The sequence below is a fragment of the Salmo salar genome, chromosome 02, assembly GCF_965601325.2.
Source record: "Salmo salar chromosome 02, fSalSal1, whole genome shotgun sequence".
Lineage (NCBI taxonomy): Eukaryota > Metazoa > Chordata > Actinopteri > Salmoniformes > Salmonidae > Salmo > Salmo salar.
Window position 1 is genome coordinate 5,680,942 of NC_138292.1, and position 24,931 is coordinate 5,705,872.

The following is a 24,931-nucleotide window of genomic DNA, read 5'->3' on the forward strand; positions in this document are numbered from 1 at the left end:
GAGGGTCTCCCTGCTCTCTCTCAGCAGGATATTAGAGAGAAGGACAGAGCTGAGGGTCTCCCTGCTCTCTCTCAGCAGGATATTAGAGAAGGACAGAGCTGAGGGTCTCCCTGCTCTCTCTCAGCAGGATATTAGAGAAGAACAGAGCTGAGGGTCTCCCTGCTCTCTCTCAGCAGGATATTAGAGAGAAGGACAGAGCTGAGGGTCTACCTGCTCTCTCTCAGCAGGATATTAGAGAAGGACAGAGCTGAGGGTCTCCCTGCTCTCACTCAGCAGGATATTAGAGAAGGACAGAGCTGAGGGTCTCCCTGCTCTCTCTCAGCAGGATATTAGAGAAGGACAGAGCTGAGGGTCTCCCTGCTCTCTCTCAGCAGGATATTAGAGAGAAGGACAGAGCTGAGGGTCTACCTGCTCTCTCTCAGCAGGATATTAGAGAAGGACAGAGCTGAGGGTCTCCCTGCTCTCTCTCAGCAGGATATTAGAGAAGGACAGAGCTGAGGGTCTCCCTGCTCTCTCAGCAGGATATTAGAGAAGGGCAGAGCTGAGGGTCTCCCTGCTCTCTCTCAGCAGGATATTAGAGAGAAGGACAGAGCTGAGGGTCTACCTGCTCTCTCTCAGCAGGATATTAGAGAAGGACAGAGCTGAGGGTCTCCCTGCTCTCTCTCAGCAGGATATTAGAGAAGGACAGAGCTGAGGGTCTCCCTGCTCTCTCAGCAGGATATTAGAGAAGGACAGAGCTGAGGGTCTCCCTGCTCTCTCTCAGCAGGATATTAGAGAAGGACAGAGCTGAGGGTCTACCTGCTCTCTCTCAGCAGGATATTAGAGAAGGACAGAGCTGAGGGTCTCCCTGCTCTCTCTCAGCAGGATATTAGAGAGAAGGACAGAGCTGAGGGTCTCCCTGCTCTCTCTCAGCAGGATATTAGAGAAGGACAGAGCTGAGGGTCTCCCTGCTCTCTCTCAGCAGGATATTAGAGAAGGACAGAGCTGAGGGTCTCCCTGCTCTCTCTCAGCAGGATATTAGAGAAGAACAGAGCTGAGGGTCTCCCTGCTCTCTCTCAGCAGGATATTAGAGAAGAACAGAGCTGAGGGTCTACCTGCTCTCTCTCAGCAGGATATTAGAGAAGGACAGAGCTGAGGGTCTCCCTGCTCTCTCTCAGCAGGATATTAGAGAAGGACAGAGCTGAGGGTCTACCTGCTCTCTCTCAGCAGGATATTAGAGAAGGACAGAGCTGAGGGTCTACCTGCTCTCTCTCAGCAGGATATTAGAGAGAAGAACAGAGCTGAGGGTCTACCTGCTCTCTCTCAGCAGGATATTAGAGAAGGACAGAGCTGAGGGTCTACCTGCTCTCTCTCAGCAGGATATTAGAGAAGGACAGAGCTGAGGGTCTCCTTGCTCTCTCTCAGCAGGATATTAGAGAAGAACAGAGCTGAGGGTCTCCCTGCTCTCTCTCAGCAGGATATTAGAGAAGGACAGAGCTGAGGGTCTCCCTGCTCTCTCTCAGCAGGATATTAGAGAAGGACAGCTGAGGGTCTACCTGCTCTCTCTCAGCAGGATATTAGAGACGGACAGAGCTGAGGGTCTATCTGCTCTCTCTCAGCAGGATATTAGAGAAGGACAGAGCTGAGGGTCTACCTGCTCTCTCTCAGCAGGATATTAGAGAAGGTCAGAGCTGAAGGTCTCCCTGCTCTCTCTCAGCAGGATATTAGAGAAGGACAGAGCTGAGGGTCTCCCTGCTCTCTCTCAGCAGGATATTAGAGAGAAGAACAGAGCTGAGGGTCTACCTGCTCTCTCTCAGCAGGATATTAGAGAAGGACAGAGCTGAGGGTCTCCCTGCTCTCTCTCAGCAGGATATTAGAGAAGGACAGAGCTGAGGGTCTACCTGCTCTCTCTCAGCAGGATATTAGAGAAGGACAGAGCTGAGGGTCTACCTGCTCTCTCTCAGCAGGATATTAGAGAGAAGGACAGAGCTGAGGGTCTCCCTGCTCTCTCTCAGCAGGATATTAGAGAAGGACAGAGCTGAGGGTCTACCTGCTCTCTCAGCAGGATATTAGAGAAGGACAGAGCTGAGGGTCTCCCTGCTCTCTCTCAGCAGGATATTAGAGAAGAACAGAGCTGAGGGTCTACCTGCTCTCTCTCAGCAGGATATTAGAGAAGGACAGAGCTGAGGGTCTCCCTGCTCTCTCTCAGCAGGATATTAGAGAAGGACAGAGCTGAGGGTCTCCCTGCTCTCTCTCAGCAGGATATTAGAGAGAAGGACAGAGCTGAGGGTCTCCCTGCTCTCTCTCAGCAGGATATTAGAGAGAAGAACAGAGCTGAGGGTCTACCTGCTCTCTCTCAGCAGGATATTAGAGAGAAGAACAGAGCTGAGGGTCTCCCTGCTCTCTCTCAGCAGGATATTAGAGAAGGACAGAGCTGAGGGTCTCCCTGCTCTCTCTCAGCAGGATATTAGAGAAGGACAGAGCTGAGGGTCTCCCTGCTCTCTCTCAGCAGGATATTAGAGAGAAGGACAGAGCTGAGGGTCTACCTGCTCTCTCTCAGCAGGATATTAGAGAAGGACAGAGCTGAGGGTCTCCCTGCTCTCTCTCAGCAGGATATTAGAGAAGGACAGATCTGAGGGTCTCCCTGCTCTCTCTCAGCAGGATATTAGAGAAGGGCAGAGCTGAGGGTCTCCCTGCTCTCTCTCAGCAGGATATTAGAGAGAAGGACAGAGCTGAGGGTCTACCTGCTCTCTCTCAGCAGGATATTAGAGAAGGACAGAGCTGAGGGTCTCCCTGCTCTCTCTCAGCAGGATATTAGAGAAGGACAGAGCTGAGGGTCTCCCTGCTCTCTCAGCAGGATATTAGAGAAGGACAGAGCTGAGGGTCTCCCTGCTCTCTCTCAGCAGGATATTAGAGAAGGACAGAGCTGAGGGTCTACCTGCTCTCTCTCAGCAGGATATTAGAGAAGGACAGAGCTGAGGGTCTCCCTGCTCTCTCTCAGCAGGATATTAGAGAGAAGGACAGAGCTGAGGGTCTCCCTGCTCTCTCTCAGCAGGATATTAGAGAAGGACAGAGCTGAGGGTCTCCCTGCTCTCTCTCAGCAGGATATTAGAGAAGGACAGAGCTGAGGGTCTCCCTGCTCTCTCTCAGCAGGATATTAGAGAAGAACAGAGCTGAGGGTCTCCCTGCTCTCTCTCAGCAGGATATTAGAGAAGAACAGAGCTGAGGGTCTACCTGCTCTCTCTCAGCAGGATATTAGAGAAGGACAGAGCTGAGGGTCTCCCTGCTCTCTCTCAGCAGGATATTAGAGAAGGACAGAGCTGAGGGTCTACCTGCTCTCTCTCAGCAGGATATTAGAGAGAAGAAAAGAGCTGAGGGTCTACCTGCTCTCTCTCAGCAGGATATTAGAGAAGGACAGAGCTGAGGGTCTACCTGCTCTCTCTCAGCAGGATATTAGAGAAGGACAGAGCTGAGGGTCTCCTTGCTCTCTCTCAGCAGGATATTAGAGAAGAACAGAGCTGAGGGTCTCCCTGCTCTCTCTCAGCAGGATATTAGAGAAGGACAGAGCTGAGGGTCTCCCTGCTCTCTCTCAGCAGGATATTAGAGAAGGACAGCTGAGGGTCTACCTGCTCTCTCTCAGCAGGATATTAGAGACGGACAGAGCTGAGGGTCTATCTGCTCTCTCTCAGCAGGATATTAGAGAAGGACAGAGCTGAGGGTCTACCTGCTCTCTCTCAGCAGGATATTAGAGAAGGTCAGAGCTGAAGGTCTCCCTGCTCTCTCTCAGCAGGATATTAGAGAAGGACAGAGCTGAGGGTCTCCCTGCTCTCTCTCAGCAGGATATTAGAGAGAAGAACAGAGCTGAGGGTCTACCTGCTCTCTCTCAGCAGGATATTAGAGAAGGACAGAGCTGAGGGTCTCCCTGCTCTCTCTCAGCAGGATATTAGAGAAGGACAGAGCTGAGGGTCTACCTGCTCTCTCTCAGCAGGATATTAGAGAAGGACAGAGCTGAGGGTCTACCTGCTCTCTCTCAGCAGGATATTAGAGAGAAGGACAGAGCTGAGGGTCTCCCTGCTCTCTCTCAGCAGGATATTAGAGAAGGACAGAGCTGAGGGTCTACCTGCTCTCTCAGCAGGATATTAGAGAAGGACAGAGCTGAGGGTCTCCCTGCTCTCTCTCAGCAGGATATTAGAGAAGAACAGAGCTGAGGGTCTACCTGCTCTCTCTCAGCAGGATATTAGAGAAGGACAGAGCTGAGGGTCTCCCTGCTCTCTCTCAGCAGGATATTAGAGAAGGACAGAGCTGAGGGTCTCCCTGCTCTCTCTCAGCAGGATATTAGAGAGAAGGACAGAGCTGAGGGTCTCCCTGCTCTCTCTCAGCAGGATATTAGAGAGAAGAACAGAGCTGAGGGTCTACCTGCTCTCTCTCAGCAGGATATTAGAGAGAAGAACAGAGCTGAGGGTCTCCCTGCTCTCTCTCAGCAGGATATTAGAGAGAAGGACAGAGCTGAGGGCAAGGTAAACACAAGGCCCTGGGGTGGACGGGTGTGTGTATATGTGAGTGTGTGTATCTAAGTGTGGGTGTGGACTCTGCTTGGACTTGCCTTAAGCCTTTCCTGCCGGCTCCCACTCTTTCAACAAAGACAGCCTATCACCGGCCTGCCAAGGCTATCAGGGTTACCCGTTAACATCCTGTGGTCTGAAAGACCATCAACTAGCTAAATTCAATTCTGGAAGCCAATGAAACCTGATGGAACTCCACATCCATTTTTGATTTTAAGGAAATATGGGTTCAGATGAAAATATTATAAATGGAGGAAATCAATCAGATATAGGAGGATAACGTTCTACAGGGGTTGTGGAATTAGGTTTTAAAAGAAGAACGAAGACTAGGAAGGTTAGTGGCCTAATGGCACAGCAGTCCCCTTGACTTAGAATAAAGGAATGATGTGCTCAACTCTGGATTCATCACACTAAAACCCTACCATGGTTAATGAATCAATGGAGGGATAAAGATGGATGGGTGGGTGAAGTGTACTTCTTACCTTGGCGAGGCAGAAGCAGGCCCCCTGGCGGACCTTGTAGAAACACTGGTCCTGTTCTAGGATGTCAGTGAGGGCCAGACGGGAGGCCGGCGTGGGGAACTTCTCCAGGGCTAAAATAGACTCCTCCTGGGCCACTACGTCCCGTTCGTACCTGAGGAAGATAGTTCTGAACCATGAAGAATACTTCCAGGACAAGCAAACACACCTTTTCTAGTTCGCATTGAACTTCATGTTGAAATGTCAGATCTATAGCTTGTGCAATCATTGCTCTGTGGCGTGATCTGTGGTCACGGCTCTGTGGCGTGATCTGTGGTCACGGCTCTGTGGCGTGATCTGTGGTCACGACTCTGTGGCGTGATCTGTGGTCACGGCTCTGTGGCGTGATCTGTGGTCACGGCTCTGTGGCGTGATCTGTGGTCACGGCTCTGTGGCGTGATCTGTAGTCATCTTTGTCATGTTTGTAAATAAGGATAGTCTTTTTTAACTTGTGCTCAAGAATACATGAAGAAACAAATCCATGCAACGGCCAGTTAATAAAAGCAAAAGGTGAAGAGTCCTGTACCTGAGCTGGTACTGCCACATGAAGTCTGCCTGCTCAAACTCCACCTTACGCAGGATAGACATGTCTGGATCGATCCGGATCCACAGCAAAGGAGAATCCGCACTGCGTGAGAAACAGAGTTGGTTGTTTTAGATTCTTTGTGGAACGGAACGAACGGAACACTTGTCTGTTAAGGAGGGTGGCTTGTCTGAATTCAACTGATTTGACTGAAAGTATGTTGATTATTTTAATGGCGAGATCCTTTATTCCCTCTGAGGCTAGGACGTAAACTACTGAGGCTAGGACGTAAACTACTGAGGCTAGGACGTAAACTACTGAGACTATGAGGCTAGGACGTAAACTACTGAGGCTAGGACGTAAACTACTGAGGCTAGGACGTAAACTACTGAGGGTAGGACGTAAACTACTGAGGGTAGGACGTAAACTACTGAGGCTAGGACGTAAACTACTGAGGCTAGGACGTAAACTACTGAGGCTAGGACGTAAACTACTGAGGCTAGGACGTAAACTACTGAGGGTAGGACGTAAACTACTGAGGGTAGGACGTAAACTACTGAGGCTAGGACGTAAACTACTGAGGCTAGGACGTAAACTACTGAGGGTAGGACGTAAACTACTGAGGCTAGGACGTAAACTACTGAGGGTAGGATATAGACCTGAAATTAAGTTACAGCCTGCGGTTTCCTCTGAGGGTAGGATGGACCAAATCTAAACCAAACAGAAGTGATTGACTGAAGCCAACACCTGCCGCTGTTTAAACAGTGGAGAGAGAAGCAGGCAGACGACACAACACCAGAGGGGTTGTTGGAGGCCTGCCTGGCTAGAGTGATGTTAAAGGTGCCCAAGACTTGGCAGGAGGGTTGCAGACAGTTGTAACTGCCTGCTGGGTTGTTGGTTAGTTTCTCACTGCTCGGTAACAGCTATAGCTGCTCTCCCCAGCTCTGTAGTATCAGTGCAGCTCTCCCCAGCCCTGTAGTATGTATCAGTGCTGCTCTCCCCGCCTGTAGTATGTATCAGTGCTGCTCTCCCCAGCTCTGTAGTATGTATCAGTGCTGCTCTCCCCAGCTCTGTAGTATGTATCAGTGCTGCTCTCCCCAGCTCTGTAGTATGTATCAGTGCTGCTCTCCCCAGCTCTGTAGTATGTATCAGTGCTGCTCTCCCCAGCTCTGTAGTATGTATCAGTGCTGCTCTCCCCAGCTCTGTAGTATGTATCAGTGCTGCTCTCCCCAGCTCTGTAGTATGTATCAGTGCTGCTCTCCCTATCTCTGTAGTATGTATCAGCGCTGCTCTCCCCAGCTCTGTAGTATGCATCAGCGCTGCTCTCCCCAGCTCTGTAGTATGCATCAGCGCTGCTCTCCCCAGCTTTGTAGTATGCATCAGCGCTGCTCTCCCCAGCTCTGTAGTATGTATCAGCGCTGCTCTCCCCAGCTCTGTAGTATGCATCAGCGCTGCTCTCCCCAGCTCTGTAGTATGCATCAGCGCTGCTCTCCCCAGCTCTGTAGTATGCATCAGCGCTGCTCTCCCCAGCTCTGTAGTATGCATCAGCGCTGCTCTCCCCAGCTCTGTAGTATGCATCAGCGCTGCTCTCCCCAGCTCTGTAGTATGCATCAGCGCTGCTCTCCCCATCTCTGTAGTATGTATCAGCGCTGCTCTCCCCAGCTCTGTAGTATGTATCAGCGCTGCTCTCCCCAGCTCTGTAGTATGTATCAGCGCTGCTCTCCCCAGCTCTGTAGTATGTATCAGCGCTGCTCTCCCCAGCTCTGTAGTATGTATCAGCGCTGCTCTCCCTAGCTCTGTAGTATCAGCGCTGCTCTCCCTAGCTCTGTAGTATGCATCAGCGCTGCTCTCCCCATCTCTGTAGTATGTATCAGCGCTGCTCTCCCCAGCTCTGTAGTATGTATCAGCGCTGCTCTCCCTATCTCTGTAGTATGTATCAGTGCTGCTCTCCCTATCTCTGTAGTATGTATCAGTGCTGCTCTCCCCAGCTCTGTAGTATGTATCAGCGCTGCTCTCCCCAGCTCTGTAGTATGTATCAGCGCTGCTCTCCCTAGCTCTGTAGTATGTATCAGTGCTGCTCTCCCTAGCTCTGTAGTATGTATCAGTGCTGCTCTCCCCATCTCTGTAGTATGTATCAGTGCTGCTCTCCCCAGCTCTGTAGTATGTATCAGTGCTGCTCTCCCTAGCTCTGTAGTATGTATCAGTGCTGCTCTCCCTAGCTCTGTAGTATGTATCAGTGCTGCTCTCCCTAGCTCTGTAGTATGTATCAGTGCTGCTCTCCCTAGCTCTGTAGTATGTATCAGTGCTGCTCTCCCTAGCTCTGTAGTATGTATCAGTGCTGCTCTCCCTAGCTCTGTAGTATGTATCAGTGCTGCTCTCCCTATCTCTGTAGTATGTATCAGTGCTGCTCTCCCTATCTCTGTAGTATGTATCAGTGCTGCTCTCCCCAGCTCTGTAGTATGTATCAGTGCTGCTCTCCCCAGCTCTGTAGTATGTATCAGTGCTGCTCTCCCGAGCTCTGTAGTATCAGTGCTGCTCTCCCGAGCTCTGTAGTATCAGTACTGCTCTCCCCATCTCTGTAGTATCAGTGCTGCTCTCCCCAGCTCTGTAGTATCAGTACTGCTGGCCCTGTTCCTGCCTCTACTTCACTGGCCACAGAAAACAAGCTGGAGCAGACAGTCAGTCATCAAACCAGATCAGAGGAGAGCGATCACTTTAGAGTAGACTGAACAGAGGGGTGGTCAGAAGAAAGAGACACCCTGGGCTGGGCAGCCTTGACCACTGGCACCCTGCAGACTGACTTCTGAGGAGATGAGTGAATAAGAATGGGAGCAGTATAAAGTCTTACTCCATAGCAGACAGCAGAGAGAGACAGCAGAGAGAGACAGAGAGAGAGACAGAGAGAGAGAGCGAGAGAGAGACAGAGAGAGAGAGACAGAGAGAGAGAGACAGCAGAGAGAGACAGCAGAGAGAGACAGAGAGAGAGAGCGAGAGAGAGAGAGAGCGAGCAGTATAAAGTCTTACTCCATAGCAGACAGCAGAGAGAGACAGCAGAGAGAGACAGCAGAGAGAGACAGAGAGAGAGAGAGAGAGAGAGAGACAGAGAGAGAGAGAGAGAGAGAGAGAGACAGAGAGAGAGAGAGAGAGAGAGAGAGAGCGAGCAGTATAAAGTCTTACTCCATAGCAGACAGCAGAGAGAGACAGCAGAGAGACAGCAGAGAGAGAGAGAGAGAGACAGAGAGAGAGAGAGAGAGAGAGAGACAGCAGAGAGAGACAGAGAGACAGAGAGAGAGAGAGAGAGAGAGAGAGAGCGAGCAGTATAAAGTCTTACTCCATAGCAGACAGCAGAGAGAGACAGCAGAGAGACAGCAGAGAGACAGCAGAGATAGACAGCAGAGAGAGACAGAGAGAGAGAGACAGAGAGAGAGAGAGACAGAGAGAGAGAGACAGAGAGAGACAGCAGAGAGAGACAGCAGAGAGACAGCAGAGAGAGACAGCAGAGAGAGACAGAGAGAGAGAGACAGAGAGAGAGAGACAGAGAGAGAGAGACAGAGAGAGAGAGAGCGAGAGAGAGAGAGAGACAGCAGAGAGAGACAGCAGAGAGAGACAGCAGAGAGAGACAGCAGAGAGAGACAGAGAGAGAGAGACAGAGAGAGAGAGAGAGAGAGAGAGCGAGAGAGAGAGAGAGACAGCAGAGAGAGACAGAGAGAGAGAGAGAGAGAGAGAGACAGCAGAGAGAGACAGCAGAGAGAGACAGCAGAGAGAGAGAGAGAGAGAGAGACAGAGAGAGAGAGAGAGCGAGCAGTATAAAGTCTTACTCCATAGCAGACAGGTCCATGTCAACCTCCTCCCCGTTCATCAAAGGGATCTTCTTCTTCTTGTTTCTGGAGCAGGAATAAAATAGAAACTCTAAGGAGGTGGAGATAAACTGAGGGACACTTGATCCTCCAAACTACAGCTAAGACGGCATTACATTAGGATTGATCCTCCAAACTACAGCTAAGACGGCATTACATTAGGATTGATCCTCCAAACTACAGCTAAGACGGCATTACATTAGGATTGATCCTCCAAACTACAGCTAAGACGGCATTACATTAGGATTGATCCTCCAAACTACAGCTAAGAAGGCATTACATTAGGATTGATCCTCCAAACTACAGCTAAGACGGCATTACATTAGGATTGATCCTCCAAACTACAGCTAAGAAGGCATTACATTAGGATTGATCCTCCAAACTACAGCTAAGAAGGCATTACATTAGGCTTGATCCTCCAAACTACAGCTAAGAAGGCATTACATTAGGATTGATCCTCAAAAACTACAGCTAAGAAGGCATTACATTAGGATTGATCCTCCAAACTACAGCTAAGAAGGCATTACATTAGATCCTCCAAACTACAGCTAAGACGTCATTACATTAGATCCTCCAAACTACAGCTAAGAAGGCATTACATTAGGCTTGATCCTCCAAACTACAGCTAAGAAGGCATTACATTAGGCTTGATCCTCCAAACTACAGCTAAGAAGGCATTACATTAGGATTGATCCTCCAAACTACAGCTAAGACGGCATTACATTAGATCCTCCAAACTACAGCTAAGACGGCATTACATTAGGATTGATCCTCCAAACTACAGCTAAGAAGGCATTACATTAGGCTTGATCCTCCAAACTACAGCTAAGACGTCATTAAATTAGATCCTCCAAACTACAGCTAAGAAGGCATTGCATTGGGCTTATTGAAATGTGTTAGTAATAACAGAAACAGATGCAAGATGCTTGAGTTTACCGTCTGCTCTTGGAGTGGCAGGGGATGTCGTGCTTCAGGCTGTTCTCTTCGATCTGTAGCGTGTGGTTGAAGGATCCATCCAGCTCCTGTACTGTCACCTTGATGGGTCCCTACAGAACAAAGACAGTGATTCACCTTACTACTAAATCTCAGACTTGGGTCAAACACAAAATGTCAAATACTTGCGGTAGCTTGATTTAGCTTTGCTGGTACAATGGAACCAATCAAATAGTCCCAAAAGTGCTAACTGCGCCCATTGCGAACACCAGTAAAGTTAAACCAACTCAGTTCAAAGAGGACCTACCACATATTTCTGTGTTCCAGAGGAGGTGTAGTCCTGTCGGATCTCCAGTTCTAGAACGTTCCGTTTCCTGTTGAAGGCAAAACTGCCAAAGAACTTCACCACCGCACTCTGGTCTCTGTGGGCTTGAATTAAGGCTAATATCTAAACTGAAACAATTCCAGTACAGATCCCAATCAGGGGTACAATGGTAGTTCAACGTAATAACTAGAGCAATCAGTGTAAATCATTAAATTACTGCAGTGTAATAACCACAGGAATGGTTTTGGAAAATGTTGGTGATATGGTATATTAACAGCTGTATAGTGGATATTAAATCATCCAAAGTCTTGATATTACATACAGACTATAAATAGACAAGCAGTGGGTGTGTCCTTTCTGCTGACTGATGATATGTATCAGTTGACAACTCTGGACATTACAGTGAATTTAGATACAAAATCAGTCATCATCTGAAAATGCCAAACGCATATATATGGTTCTTCTGTTGAAGGGTTCAATTATTACACTGCTTAAAGCAGCTTTATAACCAGGCCAGTCGGCCGTGAGCGCTCTAACCAGGCCAGTCGGCCGTGAGCGCTCTAACCAGGCCAGTCGGCCGTGAGCGCTCTAACCAGGCCAGTCGGCCGTGAGCGCTCTAACCAGGCCAGTCGGCCGTTAGCGCTCTAACCAGGCCAGTCGGCCGTGAGCGCTCTAACCAGGCTAGTCGGTCGTTAGCGCTCTAACCAGGCCAGTCGGTCGTTAGCGCTCTAACCAGGCCAGTCGGCCGTTAGCGCTCTAACCAGGCCAGTCGGCCGTGAGCGCTCTAACCAGGCCAGTCCTGTCGTGAGCGCTCTAACCAGGCCAGTCGGCCGTTAGCGCTCTAACCAGGCCAGTCGGTCGTTAGCGCTCTAACCAGGCCAGTCGGTCGTTAGCGCTCTAACCAGGCCAGTCGGTCGTTAGCGCTCTAACCAGGCCAGTCGGTCGTTAGCGCTCTAACCAGGCCAGTCGGTCGTTAGCGCTCTAACCAGGCCAGTCGGTCGTTAGTGCTCAAACCAGGCCAGTCGGCCGTGAGCGCTCTAACCAGGCCAGTCAGCTCTTAGTGTTTTGCTAAGCAGGCTGAGTGAGATGAAAGGACACACCCACTGCTTGATGAGGGGTCCTATGTCCTAACTATTAATCTGCTATTACAGTGTTATAGTCACGTTACAACCTCTCCCTCCAGTGTTCTGATTGACAGGTTAAAGGATACACCCACTGCTTGATGAGGGGTCCTATGTCCTAACTATTAATCTGCTATTACAGTGTTATAGTCACGCTACAACCTCTCCCTCCAGTGTTCTGATTGACAGGTTAAAGGACACACCCACTGCTTGATGAGGGGTCCTATGTCCTAACTATTAATCTGCTATTACAGTGTTATAGTCACGTTACAACCTCTCCCTCCAGTGTTCTGATTGACAGGTTAAAGGATACACCCACTGCTTGATGAGGGGTCCTATGTCCTAACTATTAATCTGCTATTACAGTGTTATAGTCACGTTACAACCTCTCCCTCCAGTGTTCTGATTGACAGGTTAAAGGATACACCCACTGCTTGATGAGGGGTCCTATGTCCTAACTATTAATCTGCTATTACAGTGTTATAGTCACGTTACAACCTCTCCCTCCAGTGTTCTGATTGACAGGTTAAAGGACACACCCACTGCTTGATGAGGGGTCCTATGTCCTAACTATTAATCTGCTATTACAGTGTTATAGTCACGCTACAACCTCTCCCTCCAGTGTTCTGATTGACAGGTTAAAGGATACACCCACTGCTTGATGAGGGGTCCTATGTCCTAACTATTAATCTGCTATTACAGTGTTATAGTCACGCTACAACCTCTCCCTCCAGTGTTCTGATTGACAGGTTAAAGGATACACCCACTGCTTGATGAGGGGTCCTATGTCCTAACTATTAATCTGCTATTACAGTGTTATAGTCACGCTACAACCTCTCCCTCCAGTGTTCTGATTGACAGGTTAAAGGATACACCCACTGCTTGATGAGGGGTCCTATGTCCTAACTATTAATCTGCTATTACAGTGTTATAGTCACGTTACAACCTCTCCCTCCAGTGTTCTGATTGACAGGTTAAAGGATACACCCACTGCTTGATGAGGGGTCCTATGTCCTTCCCCGACACGTTGGAGATGGACTTGAGGAAGCTGTGGGTGGATACCAGCATCTGACTCCACATATGTGACTGGTACTTCTGTGAGGACGCTGTACTGGCCAGGCTTAGTAACTTGTTGAACACCTAGCAGATAGGAAACAGAATAATCTAGTTCATGTATCTGACTCCACATGCATCTGGTACTTCTGCGAGGACGCAGTACTGGTCAGACTCAGGAGCTGAACAGGGGAAGAGTCAATGTAGTGCTGGGAGGGGCCTGATGTAGTGCTGAGAGGGACCTGATGTAGTGCTGAGAGGGACCTGATGTAGTGCTGAGAGGGACCTGATGTAGTGCTGAGAGGGGCCTGATGTAGTGCTGAGAGGGGCCTGATGTAGTGCTGGGAGGGACCTGATGTAGTGCTGGGAGGGACCTGATGTAGTGCTGAGAGGGACCTGATGTAGTGCTGAGAGGGACCTGATGTAGTGCTGGGAGGGACCTGATGTAGTGCTGAGAGGGACCTGATGTAGTGCTGGGAGGGACCTGATGTAGTGCTGGGAGGGACCTGATGTAGCGCTGGGACCTGATGTAGTGCTGAGAGGGACCTGATGTAGTGCTGGGAGGGACCTGATGTAGTGCTGAGAGGGACCTGATGTAGTGCTGAGAGGGACCTGATGTAGTGCTGGGACCTGATGTAGTGCTGGGAGGGACCTGATGTAGCGCTGGGAGGGACCTGATGTAGTGCTGGGACCTGATGTAGTGCTGGGAGGGACCTGATGTAGTGCTGAGAGGGACCTGATGTAGCGCTGAGAGGGACCTGATGTAGCGCTGAGAGGGACCTGATGTAGTGCTGGGAGGGACCTGATGTAGTGCTGAGAGGGGCCTGATGTAGTGCTGGGAGGGACCTGATGTAGTGCTGAGAGGGACCTGATGTAGTGCTGGGAGGGACCTGATGTAGTGCTGAGAGGGACCTGATGTAGTGCTGGGAGGGACCTGATGTAGTGCTGAGAGGGACCTGATGTAGTGCTGAGAGGGACCTGATGTAGCGCTGAGAGGGACCTGATGTAGTGCTGGGAGGGACCTGATGTAGCGCTGAGAGGGACCTGATGTAGTGCTGGGAGGGACCTGATGTAGCGCTGGGAGGGGCCTGATGTAGCGCTGGGAGGGACCTGATGTAGTGCTGAGAGGGACCTGATGTAGTGCTGAGAGGGACCTGATGTAGCGCTGGGAGGGACCTGATGTAGCGCTGGGAGGGGCCTGATGTAGCGCTGGGAGGGACCTGATGTAGCGCTGGGAGGGGCCTGATGTAGCGCTGGGAGGGACCTGATGTAGCGCTGAGAGGGACCTGATATGTAGCGCTGGGACCTGATGTAGTGCTGGGACCTGATGTAGCGCTGAGAGGGACCTGATGTAGTGCTGGGACCTGATGTAGCGCTGAGAGGGACCTGATGTAGTGCTGGGACCTGATGTAGTGCTGAGAGGGACCTGATGTAGTGCTGGGACCTGATGTAGTGCTATGTAGTGTATTAATAAACTGTAGTGTTGAGTGCCTGTAGGTATCAGTGTTTAAACAACTAGACTTGACGTGTAGCCAGATGTTTACCAGAACCAGCGTGCATACTAGATGATGGATGGATTATTGATGGATTAGAAATTGCTGACCTGCAGCATGAACTCCATGCTGATCCTGTTCTCAATGAGCCTCATTACCAGGTGGGCTTTACACTGGAACATCTTGTAGTACTTCCAGGACAGGGTGTGAGGGTGCTTGATGGAGAAGTGGAGGTGAGGGGTAGGGCTAAGAGAGGGAGAGACAGAGATGAGAGGAAGGGAGGGAGGGAGAGAGGGAGGGATGAGGAGAGAGAGATGAGAGGGAGGGGGAGAGGGAGGGATGAGGAGAAAGAGAGAGAGAAGAGAGAGGGGGAGAGGAGGGAGAAAGAGAGAGAGAGAGAGAGAGGGGGAGAGGAGGGAGAAGAGAGAGAGAGAAGAGAGAGGGGAGAAAGAGAGAGAGAAGATAGAGGGGAGAAAGAGAGAGGGGGAGAAAGAGAGAGAGAAGAGAGAGGAGGGAGAAAGAGAGGAGAGAGATGTGAAGGATGAGGAGAGAGATGAGAGGGGGGAGAAAGAGGAAGAGAGAGGGAGGAAGATTAAAATCAGAAAAGAAAACTACTTCTCAACAACTCACTATCTTCCCTCCTTCTCCTCAACTTGTAAACTGTAGCAACTTTAAGATAAACTACAACGTGGAGTTACTAGCCAAGTCATTGACAGGCAGTACACAGACAGGCGTAAGTGTTGGCATAACGTGTAGATAGCTCTCCAAGCCCACTTCAGGAGAGGAGAGAGAGAGGTCTGATTCATGACAAACACTTGAGATGGTGCCAGCGGTTTATTGGGCTGGAATGAATAAACCCCACTCTTCACTTGTTTTTTTACTCTGCAGCAGTGTTGGGAGGTGGAAATCTTCACATGGACATATAGGTTTTTAATTAAAACTAGAACACCACTTCTCTGTGAGACATATAGGCTTGTAGACCAACACCCTCAACAGCAGTAGCAACAGGAATGTCTAACCTGTCATTTACTTGCTACTAGGTGGTTTTAGACTGGTAGAACAGAAAACACATTCATCATCCTCATTGGAGCCACAAATCAAAGTGTGTTGACACTAAAAGTAAGAGGTTGTTCAAGCAATAACGCACGAGGGGGTGTGGTATACGGCCAATAAACCACGGCTAAGGGCTGTTCTTGACCACGACGTAGCCGTGGTATATTGGCCATATATCATAAACCCCCGAGGTGCCTCACTGCTATTATAAACTGGTTACCAATGTAATTAGAGCAGTAAAAATACATGTTTTGTCATACCAGTGGTATACGGTCTGATATACCACGGCTGTCAGCCAATCAGCATTCAGGGGTCGAACCACCCAGTTTATAACAGAAAACACATTCATCACCCTCATTGGAGCCACATATCAAAGTGTGTTGACACTGAAAGTAGGTGGTTCTCGTGCAATACATCATCCATGTTAAATGACCTTTGAACCAACAGGAAGCTGCTCTCACTTGTCCTTGTCTTTGCCTCCACCGAAGGTCGGGTGTAAGAGAACTCCTCCCATCTTCAGCTCATACTCCACCATCTTGTCCAGTTCCTGAGAGAAAACCACACTTCATATAGTCATGTGTTTATTTGGCAGAGTGGGACCAGCATTACCAATATAGTCATGTGTTTATTTGGCAGAGTGGGACCAGCATAACCAATATAGACATGTGTTTATTTGGCAGAGTGGGACCAGCATAACCAATATAGACATGTGTTTATTTGGCAGAGTGGGACCAGCATAACCAATATAGACATGTGTTTATTTGGCAGAGTGGGACCAGCATAACCAATATAGACATGTGTTTATTTGGCAGAGTGGGACCAGCATAACCAATATAGACATGTGTTTATTTGGCAGAGTGGGACCAGCATAACCAATATAGACATGTGTTTATTTGGCAGAGTGGGACCAGCATAACCAATATAGACATGTGATTATTTGGCAGAGTGGGACCAGCATAACCAATATAGACATGTGATTATTTGGCAGAGTGGGACCAGCATAACCAATATAGACATGTGATTATTTGGCAGAGTGGGACCAGCATAACCAATATAGACATGTGATTATTTGGCAGAGTGGGACCAGCATAACCAATATAGACATGTGATTATTTGGCAGAGTGGGACCAGCATAACCAATATAGACATGTGTTTATTTGGCAGAGTGGGACCAGCATAACCAATATAGACATGTGATTATTTGGCAAAGTGGGACCAGCATAACCAATATAGACATGTGTTTATTTGGCAAAGTGGGACCAGCATAACCAATTCCCTATATTTGTATTTTTTATTTAACTAGGCAAGTCAGTTAAGAACAAATTCTTATTTACAATGACGGCCTACCCTGGCCAAACCCCGACGACGCTGGGCCAATTGTGCGCCGCCCTATGGAACTCCCAATCACGGCCGGATGTGATGCAGCCTGGATTCGAACCAGGGACTGCAGTGACTCCTCTTGCACTGAGATACAGCGTCTTTGATCCAGTGGAGGTACTGGTTCACTCCCTACCTCTCTGATCCAGTGGAGGTACTGGTTCACTCCCTACCTCTCTGATCCAGTGGAGGTACTGGTTCACTCCCTACCTCTCTGATCCAGTGGAGGTACTGGTTCACTCCCTACCTCTTTGATCCAGTGGAGGTACTGGTTCACTCCCTACCTCTCTGATCCAGTGGAGGTACTGGTTCACTCCCTACCTCTCTGATCCAGTGGAGGTACTGGTTCACTCCCTACCTCTTTGATCCAGTGGAGGTACTGGTTCACTCCCTACCTCTCTGATCCAGTGGAGGTACTGGTTCACTCCCTACCTCTCTGATCCAGTGGAGGTACTGGTTCACTCCCTACCTCTTTGATCCAGTGGCGGTACTGGTTCACTCCCTACCTCTCTGATCCAGTGGCGGTACTGGTTCACTCCCTACCTCTCTGATCCAGTGGAGGTACTGGTTCACTCCCTACCTCTCTGATCCAGTGGAGGTACTGGTTCACTCCCTACCTCTCTGATCCAGTGGAGGTACTGGTTCACTCCCTACCTCTCTGATCCAGTGGAGGTACTGGTTCACCCCCTACCTCTTTGATCCAGTGGCGGTACTGGTTCACTCCCTACCTCTCTGATCCAGTGGAGGTACTGGTTCACTCCCTACCTCTCTGATCCAGTGGAGGTACTGGTTCACTCCCTACCTCTCTGATCCAGTGGAGGTACTGGTTCACTCCCTACCTCTTTGATCCAGTGGAGGTACTGGTTCACTCCCTACCTCTCTGATCCAGTGGAGGTACTGGTTCACTCCCTACCTCTTTGATCCAGTGGCGGTACTGGTTCACTCCCTACCTCTCTGATCCAGTGGAGGTACTGGTTCACTCCCTACCTCTCTGATCCAGTGGAGGTACTGGTTCACTCCCTACCTCTTTGATCCAGTGGCGGTACTGGTTCACTCCCTACCTCTCTGATCCAGTGGAGGTACTGGTTCACTCCCTACCTCTTTGATCCAGTGGAGGTACTGGTTCACTCCCTACCTCTCTGATCCAGTGGAGGTACTGGTTCACTCCCTACCTCTCTGATCCAGTGGAGGTACTGGTTCACTCCCTACCTCTTTGATCCAGTGGCGGTACTGGTTCACTCCAAAGGTCTTCTTCAGGTACAGACCATAGATGTAGCCAGAGATCCCCTTCAGCACCCACTCATCAGCCCTACAGAACACAGACCAGACAGGTAAGGCGACCGGCCGGGCGACAGGCCAGACGACAGGCTTGGAAGTGGAAGAAAAGCAGAACAACAGGCATGCTGGCAGAACAACAATGGAATGATGTCATTTTAACCAGTTTGGCAGACGTTTAAACTTACCTTACCATATATATATATATATATATATATATATAAAAAAGAGAGAAACAATGTACTTTATTCAACCATGGTGGTTTTTAACTCACTAATTTAATGAATACTGGCCAGTAGCTTCATGAAGTGAGATGAAATCATGTAACACACAGAAAGTGCTAAACCTCTCTTTACAAGCTGGATACGAGCTCAGTTTCAGAAAACAAGCTGACTTCAATTACAGTCTTGAAAATAAATGAAACCAGGCCTGTTTGATTTCTCTGTGGTCTTACACAACTGTGGTTTTTGATACAAGCCACTTCAATAAGACTAAGTGGAGCTTCCACATCTGACTTAGTTTTAAACACTTAATAAGACAGGGGGTCCATTGTTTGCAGTGATCCTTTGAAGGCGTCGTGAAACCTCAGCCTCCCCAACTGACAGCAGCCGCACTTTTGCCAAGACACACACACACCCCCCTCGGCTGTAGACACATTGCCAAACACATACACAGATTCATCATACTGAGACACTCTCAGCTATGCCAAAGCTTTGTTCAATTTATGCCTGGTACAGAATACGATGATGAAATATCATTTCAATAATCTCTCTGTACTAGACTTCTAGAAATCTGGATAGGAACCCACAGTTACCACACTGTTCTTAGGAAACAACAAATCCAAATAACACCGACGAGCTCCTAGGTTACCGACGAGCTCCTAGGTTACCGACGAGCCCCTAGGCCACCGACGAGCTCCTAGGTTACCGACGAGCTCCTAGGTTACCGACGAGCTCCTAGGCCACCGACGAGCCCCTAGGCCACCGACGAGCTCCTAGGTTACCGACGAGCCCCTAGGTTAACCGACGAGCTCCTAGGTTAACCGACGAGCTCCTAGGTTACCGACGAGCTCCTAGGCCACCGACGAGCTCCTAGGTTAACCGACGAGCCCCTAGGTTACCGACGAGCCCCTAGGCCACCGACGAGCTCCTAGGTTACCGACGAGCCCCTAGGCCACCGACGAGCCCCTAGGCCACCGACGAGCTCCTAGGCCACCGACGAGCTCCTAGGCCACCGACGAGCTCCTAGGTTAACGACGAGCCCCTAGGCCACCGACGAGCCCCAGGTACCGACGAGCTCCTAGGTTACCGACGAGCCCCTAGGCCACCGACGAGCTCCTAGGTTAACCGACGAGCTCCTAGGCCACCGACGAGCCCCTAGGCCACCGACGAGCCCCTAGGTTACCGACGAGCTCCTAGGCCACCGACGAGCCCCTAGGCCACCGACGAGCTCCTAGGCCACCGACGAGCTCCTAGGCCACCGACGAGCCCCTAGGTTACCGACGAGCTCCTAGGTTACCGACGAGCTCCTAGGTTACCGACGAGCCCCTAGGCCACCGACGAGCTCCTAGGTTAACCGACGAGCCCCTAGGCCACCGACGAGCTCCTAGGTTAACCGACGAGCCCCTAGGCCACCGACGAGCCCCTAGGCCACCGACGAGCTCCTAGGTTACCGACGAGCTCCTAGGTTAACCGACGAGCCCCTAGGCCACCGACGAGCTCCTAGGTTAACCGACGATCCCCTAGGTTACCGACGAGCCTCCTAGGTTACCGACGAGCTCCTAGGTTACCGACGAGCTCCTAGGTTAACCGACGAGCTCCTAGGCCACCGACGAGCTCCTAGGCCACCGACGAGCTCCTAGGTTAACCGACGAGCCCCTAGGTTACCGACGAGCTCCTAGGTTAACCGACGAGCCCCTAGGCCACCGACGAGCTCCTAGGTTAACCGACGAGCTCCTAGGTTAACCGACGAGCCCCTAGGTTACCGACGAGCCCCTAGGTTACCGACGAGCCCCTAGGTTAACCGACGAGCTCCTAGGTTAACCGACGAGCCCCTAGGTTGAACCAGGAGTGCTTCTTACGTTTGACGAGTGTGTGTGAGAGTGTGTGTGTGTGCGTGTGGTTTCTGTAGGCCGCTCCACCATTCCACTATACTCAGTCTGGTAGTACTCAGTCTGGTAGTACTCAGTCTGGTAGTACTCAGTACGTTACTCACCAGGACATCCTGGAGATGAAGCAGCCAAAGAACTGCTGGGCCAGGGCCTGAGCTAAACACTGTCTGGTCAGGGGGGTCTGGTCTATGATCATGGCACTGTGGAGCAGATTAGTACTGAGAGGAGAGAGGAAGAGAGAGGGAAGAGCGAGAGAGAGATGGGCAAGAGATAGAGACAAAACAAGTCAGCATTATGAAAAGTGAAAGTGAGAAATGAATGGATGAGGAGAGCTGTTCTTTGTCACCGAGGGAAACAGCAAAAGCACCTGAGGGGCAGGTCTTAACCGAGTAAATATTGACATAATAAATCAGAATTTAATTGGACCTACCAATCGACCTATTTTCAGTGACAACTCGTGGAAAATGTAAAACTTTAAAACAGCGAGAAGTTTCCACAATAGAATGTGATATCCAAACGTTGTGAAACATTGTTCAAATGTAAAATGTGTTGTTGACGGAGAGTAAAGCCACATAAAGAACGGAATTAGGACGAGACAAGAGACTGTAGCCACCTGAAGATGCTCATCGACGCGTAGGAAGACACCTGGACGTAGGCCTCGTCCACAAACACAGTCTTGAAGCAGGAGTAAGGATATCGACAGGTCAGGATCTCCTCGTAGAACTCAAAGATCTCATGCAGGTAGGACATGGAGTGTTTCAACAGGGGCAGGAGCTGGGGCAAACAGAAGTGGGTCACCTGGGAAAAGGGAAAATATCTTTAAAAGGTGTCAACGCAGCAACATTCCAGAAGTTCCCTCTGGGGGGGAATACACTTATTCTGTATCTGTTGTATTCTATTCTATCAAAACGTATATTAGAAGAGAGCCATCTTGGACAATATGTCAGCATAGCACGCCGGGTTCCTAGACTGATTCACACATCCCTGAAGCGGCTTCAACTTACAGAGTATAATGACTCAATCTCCACCTAGTGGTCGTAGGTGGAAAGGAAATCTGCTTAAATATACACACAGAGGACAAAACATTAGGAACACCGGCTCTTTCTATCACATGCTGACCAGGTGAATCCAGGTGAAAGCTATGATCCCTTATTGATGTCACTTTGTTAAATCCACTTCAATCAGTGTAGACGAAGGGGAGGAGACAGGTTAAAGAAGGATTTTTAAGCCTTGAGACAATTGAGACATGGATTGTGTATGTGTGTCATTCAGTGGGTGAAAGGGCAAGACAAAATATTTAAGTGCCTTTGAACGGGGTATGGTAGTAGGTGCCAGGCGCACCAGTTTGTGTCAAGAACTGCAACGCTGCTGGGTTTTTCACACACAACAGTTTCCCGTGTGTATCAAGAATGATCCACCACCCAAAGGACATCCAGCCAACTTGACACAACTGTGGGAAGCATTGGTGTCAACATGGGCCAGCATCCCTGTGGAACACTTTCAACACCTTGTAGAGTCCCATGCCCCGTCGAAGGTGTTCCTAATGTTTTGTACACTCAGTGTATATATGTCAACATATTTTACCCTATATGGTTGCCTGCCTCTATTCTCTATGGGCGTCTACTAAATCCATTCTCCTTTCAGAACACCCTACTGGCTTCTACTAAATATATTGTGATGGGTAATGCTGGGTTTCTATGCAATGCTTTTCCACACACACAGTACCTCATGCATGTAGGGGTCAACCAGGATCTCAAAGGGCCCGACAGACAGTGAGATGTTGGAGGCGGCGGTGGGGATGGGGAGGACGTAGTGGAAGGTCTTCTTCCTCATGTCATGGGTGTAGACAGTCTCTACCAAGTCCCCACAGGACACAGCCACCATAGAGGCATCCACTGTGAACTCCAGCTTCCAGGTGCACAGCTCAGAGTACGAGTCCACACAGGGGAACCAGAACCTGGGAGAGGAAGACCGGTGGACAAGAGTGTAGGTAGTCAAGGAGCAAGGAAGGATGAGGCTTGTGACATATCTGATAGTATTACATGGAGGAGAATGAGAGGGAATGAAAGGTTGGATGAGGCTTGTCACAACATATCTGATAGTATTACATGGAGGAGAATGAGAGGGAATGAAAGGAAGGATGAGGCTTGTCACAACATATCTGATAGTATTACATGGAGGAGAATGAGAGGGAATGAAAGGAAGGATGAGGCTTGTCACAACATATCTGATAGTATTACATGGAGGAGAATGAGAGGGAATGAAAGGAAGGATGAGGCTTGTCACAACATATCTGATAGTATAATATGGAGGAGAATGAGAGGGAATGAAAGGAAGGATGAGGCTTGTCACAACATATCTGATAGAATAACATGGAGGAGAATGAGAGGGAATGAAAGCGAGAGAGAGTAGAGAGAATGACAGAGAGAAAGGAGAGAGAGAACGACAGAGAGAGACAGAGAACATGGAGAGAGAGAATGAGAACATGGAGAGAGAGAATGACAGAGAAAGAGAAGAGTGAGGAAAAAGAGAGAGAGAATGACAGCCTAGACAGCACAGAGAATAAAAGTCTCAATATGACATCAATCAATGTCTCCCTCCCCACCTTGTGGAGTTCTGGTATCCGAAGGAGAAGACGTGTGCTCCTCTCTCAGCCATGCTCCCCTCTACGTCAGGCACCACAAAGTGAAGGCCTCCTTTAGGCTGGTCCAGAGAGAACTCTATGTACACCTTCAGCACATTCATCTCTGAAGACACAGAAACAGTCAATTATTTAGAGGGCACTAAGTTTAATTGTACATAAACAATACTTTAAAGCTTCTGATGCTATGCATTAAGCTAAGAGCATTGCAGGACATTAGCCTTGTTCCAGGTGTGTTGGTGCTATATAAACAGATCTAGGACCAATCAGGCTTTCAGAATACGCCTTGAACCTTTATATTCAAACCACAGACCCAAGACTCAAGTCAGATGCAACGGAGGTCAGTCATTCACCAAAGGTCATAATATAGATGAACCCAATTCAGAGACAACATTTCACTGTATTACCGTCTCCTTGCTTCCACAGCTCCGAGGGGACTTTGATGACCAGCTCGCCGTGTCCTGCATCAGGGTCCACAGCACTGACTGCTGCTGTGTAGGCACTGGAGAAATAGTTCAGGTTCCTCCTGCAAGGGACAGAGCAGAGAGAGGAAGAGGTGAGGACTTACTGCAAGTCACTGTTATGAAAGTAGCTGTGGAATTACAGGGGTGAATCTCAAATCTCCTCCATGATTCCTCCTGTCCTCTTCCCCTCCACTTTACATACATTTATGTAATTTAGCAGGAAGTCTTATCCAGAGCAACTTAGTGTGCCTTCCACTAAGGTAGATAAAACATCCACATATCCCAGTCATTGTTTCTTGTGAAAACATCAGAAAGAAGAAAGGAGAATATTGGAGGATAAGATGTAAGATGTTTTCTGTTTCCTTCATGGAGAGTTATGAATACTAGACCATGTGTGTATGAGGACAATACTTACTGCTTGGACTCGTGGTGGCAGACCTCTAGAGTAGGGTCATTGTAAATGAATGGTGCTTCTAGGTCGTTGACTCTAACCCTGTAGATCCTGCACTGCTTGCTGTTGAGTTTGATCCGGTTCAGGTTGACCACAGTTGGGAAGATGGTCAGCTCCACAAAGCCCTGTCAAATAGAGGGGTGTGTCAGTTGACATGGATGAGAAACTAGACTGGTTCTACACGGCCAAATGACTAAGACTACATATACTTCTACTGTTGTTTTCAATGTCTCTCAGTAGAAATATGTTTGGTTCTTAGTCACGTGGCTAGGTTCTACAGATACAACAACAGGGATATATCCTACAGCTAGGTTCTACAGATACAACAGGGATATAGGCTACAGCTAGGTTCTACAGATACAACAGGGATATAGCCTACAGCTAGGTTCTACAGATACAACAGGGATATAGCCTACAGCTAGGTTCTACAGATACAACAACAGGGATATAGCCTACAGCTAGGTTCTACAGATACAACAGGGATATAGGCTACAGCTAGGTCCTACAGATACAACAACAGGAATATAGCCTACAGCTAGGTTCTACAGATACAACAACAGGGATATAGCCTACAGCTAGGTTCTACAGATACAACAGGGATATAGCCTACAGCTAGGTTCTACAGATACAACAACAGGGATATAGCCTACAGCTAGGTTCTACAGATACAACAGGGATATAGGCTACAGCTAGGTCCTACAGATACAACAACAGGAATATAGCCTACAGCTAGGTTCTACAGATACAACAACAGGGATATATCCTACAGCTAGGTTCTACAGATACAACAACAGGGATATAGCCTACAGCTAGGTTCTACAGATACAACAACAGGGATATAGTCCTACAGCTAGGTTCTACAGATACAACAACAGGGATATAGCCTACAGCTAGGTTCTACAGATACAACAACAGGGATATATGCCTACAGCTAGGTTCTACAGATACAACAGGGATATAGCCTACAGCTAGGTTCTACAGATACAACAACAGGAATATAGTCTAAGTGATTGTGATGAGAAACAGCATTTTATTGCGGGTTCTTGGGGGACTATAGTTAACGAATTTATTTACTACGATATACTTACAATCACAGACTTTCTTTGGAAGTTGATGTTGTTGATGCAGACAACCTGGTGAGTCGTGTAGGAATAAACATAACATATTATAGGTTAACACATTGAGATATAACGTCG

At 49.0% G+C, this 24,931-nt stretch overlaps 1 protein-coding gene across 1 annotated transcript in view; it reads right to left on the reverse strand.

Moving 5' to 3' along the window:
- LOC106573021 (transcription initiation factor TFIID subunit 2) overlaps positions 1-24,931 on the reverse strand; it is a 44,639-nt gene that overhangs the window by 18,951 nt on the left and 757 nt on the right. Inside the window, exons 2-17 of the mRNA XM_082959238.1 lie at positions 24,824-24,878; positions 23,700-23,860; positions 23,228-23,346; positions 22,785-22,926; positions 21,905-22,136; positions 20,793-20,977; positions 20,284-20,397; positions 18,004-18,103; positions 15,879-15,964; positions 14,475-14,610; positions 12,804-12,958; positions 10,680-10,794; positions 10,376-10,485; positions 9,401-9,466; positions 5,586-5,687; positions 5,024-5,174 (exon numbers count right to left, since the gene is read on the reverse strand). Coding sequence (XP_082815364.1) covers positions 5,024-5,174; positions 5,586-5,687; positions 9,401-9,466; positions 10,376-10,485; positions 10,680-10,794; positions 12,804-12,958; positions 14,475-14,610; positions 15,879-15,964; positions 18,004-18,103; positions 20,284-20,397; positions 20,793-20,977; positions 21,905-22,136; positions 22,785-22,926; positions 23,228-23,346; positions 23,700-23,860; positions 24,824-24,878 — 2,029 coding nt within the window. The remainder of the gene's footprint in view (positions 1-5,023; positions 5,175-5,585; positions 5,688-9,400; positions 9,467-10,375; positions 10,486-10,679; positions 10,795-12,803; positions 12,959-14,474; positions 14,611-15,878; positions 15,965-18,003; positions 18,104-20,283; positions 20,398-20,792; positions 20,978-21,904; positions 22,137-22,784; positions 22,927-23,227; positions 23,347-23,699; positions 23,861-24,823; positions 24,879-24,931) is intronic.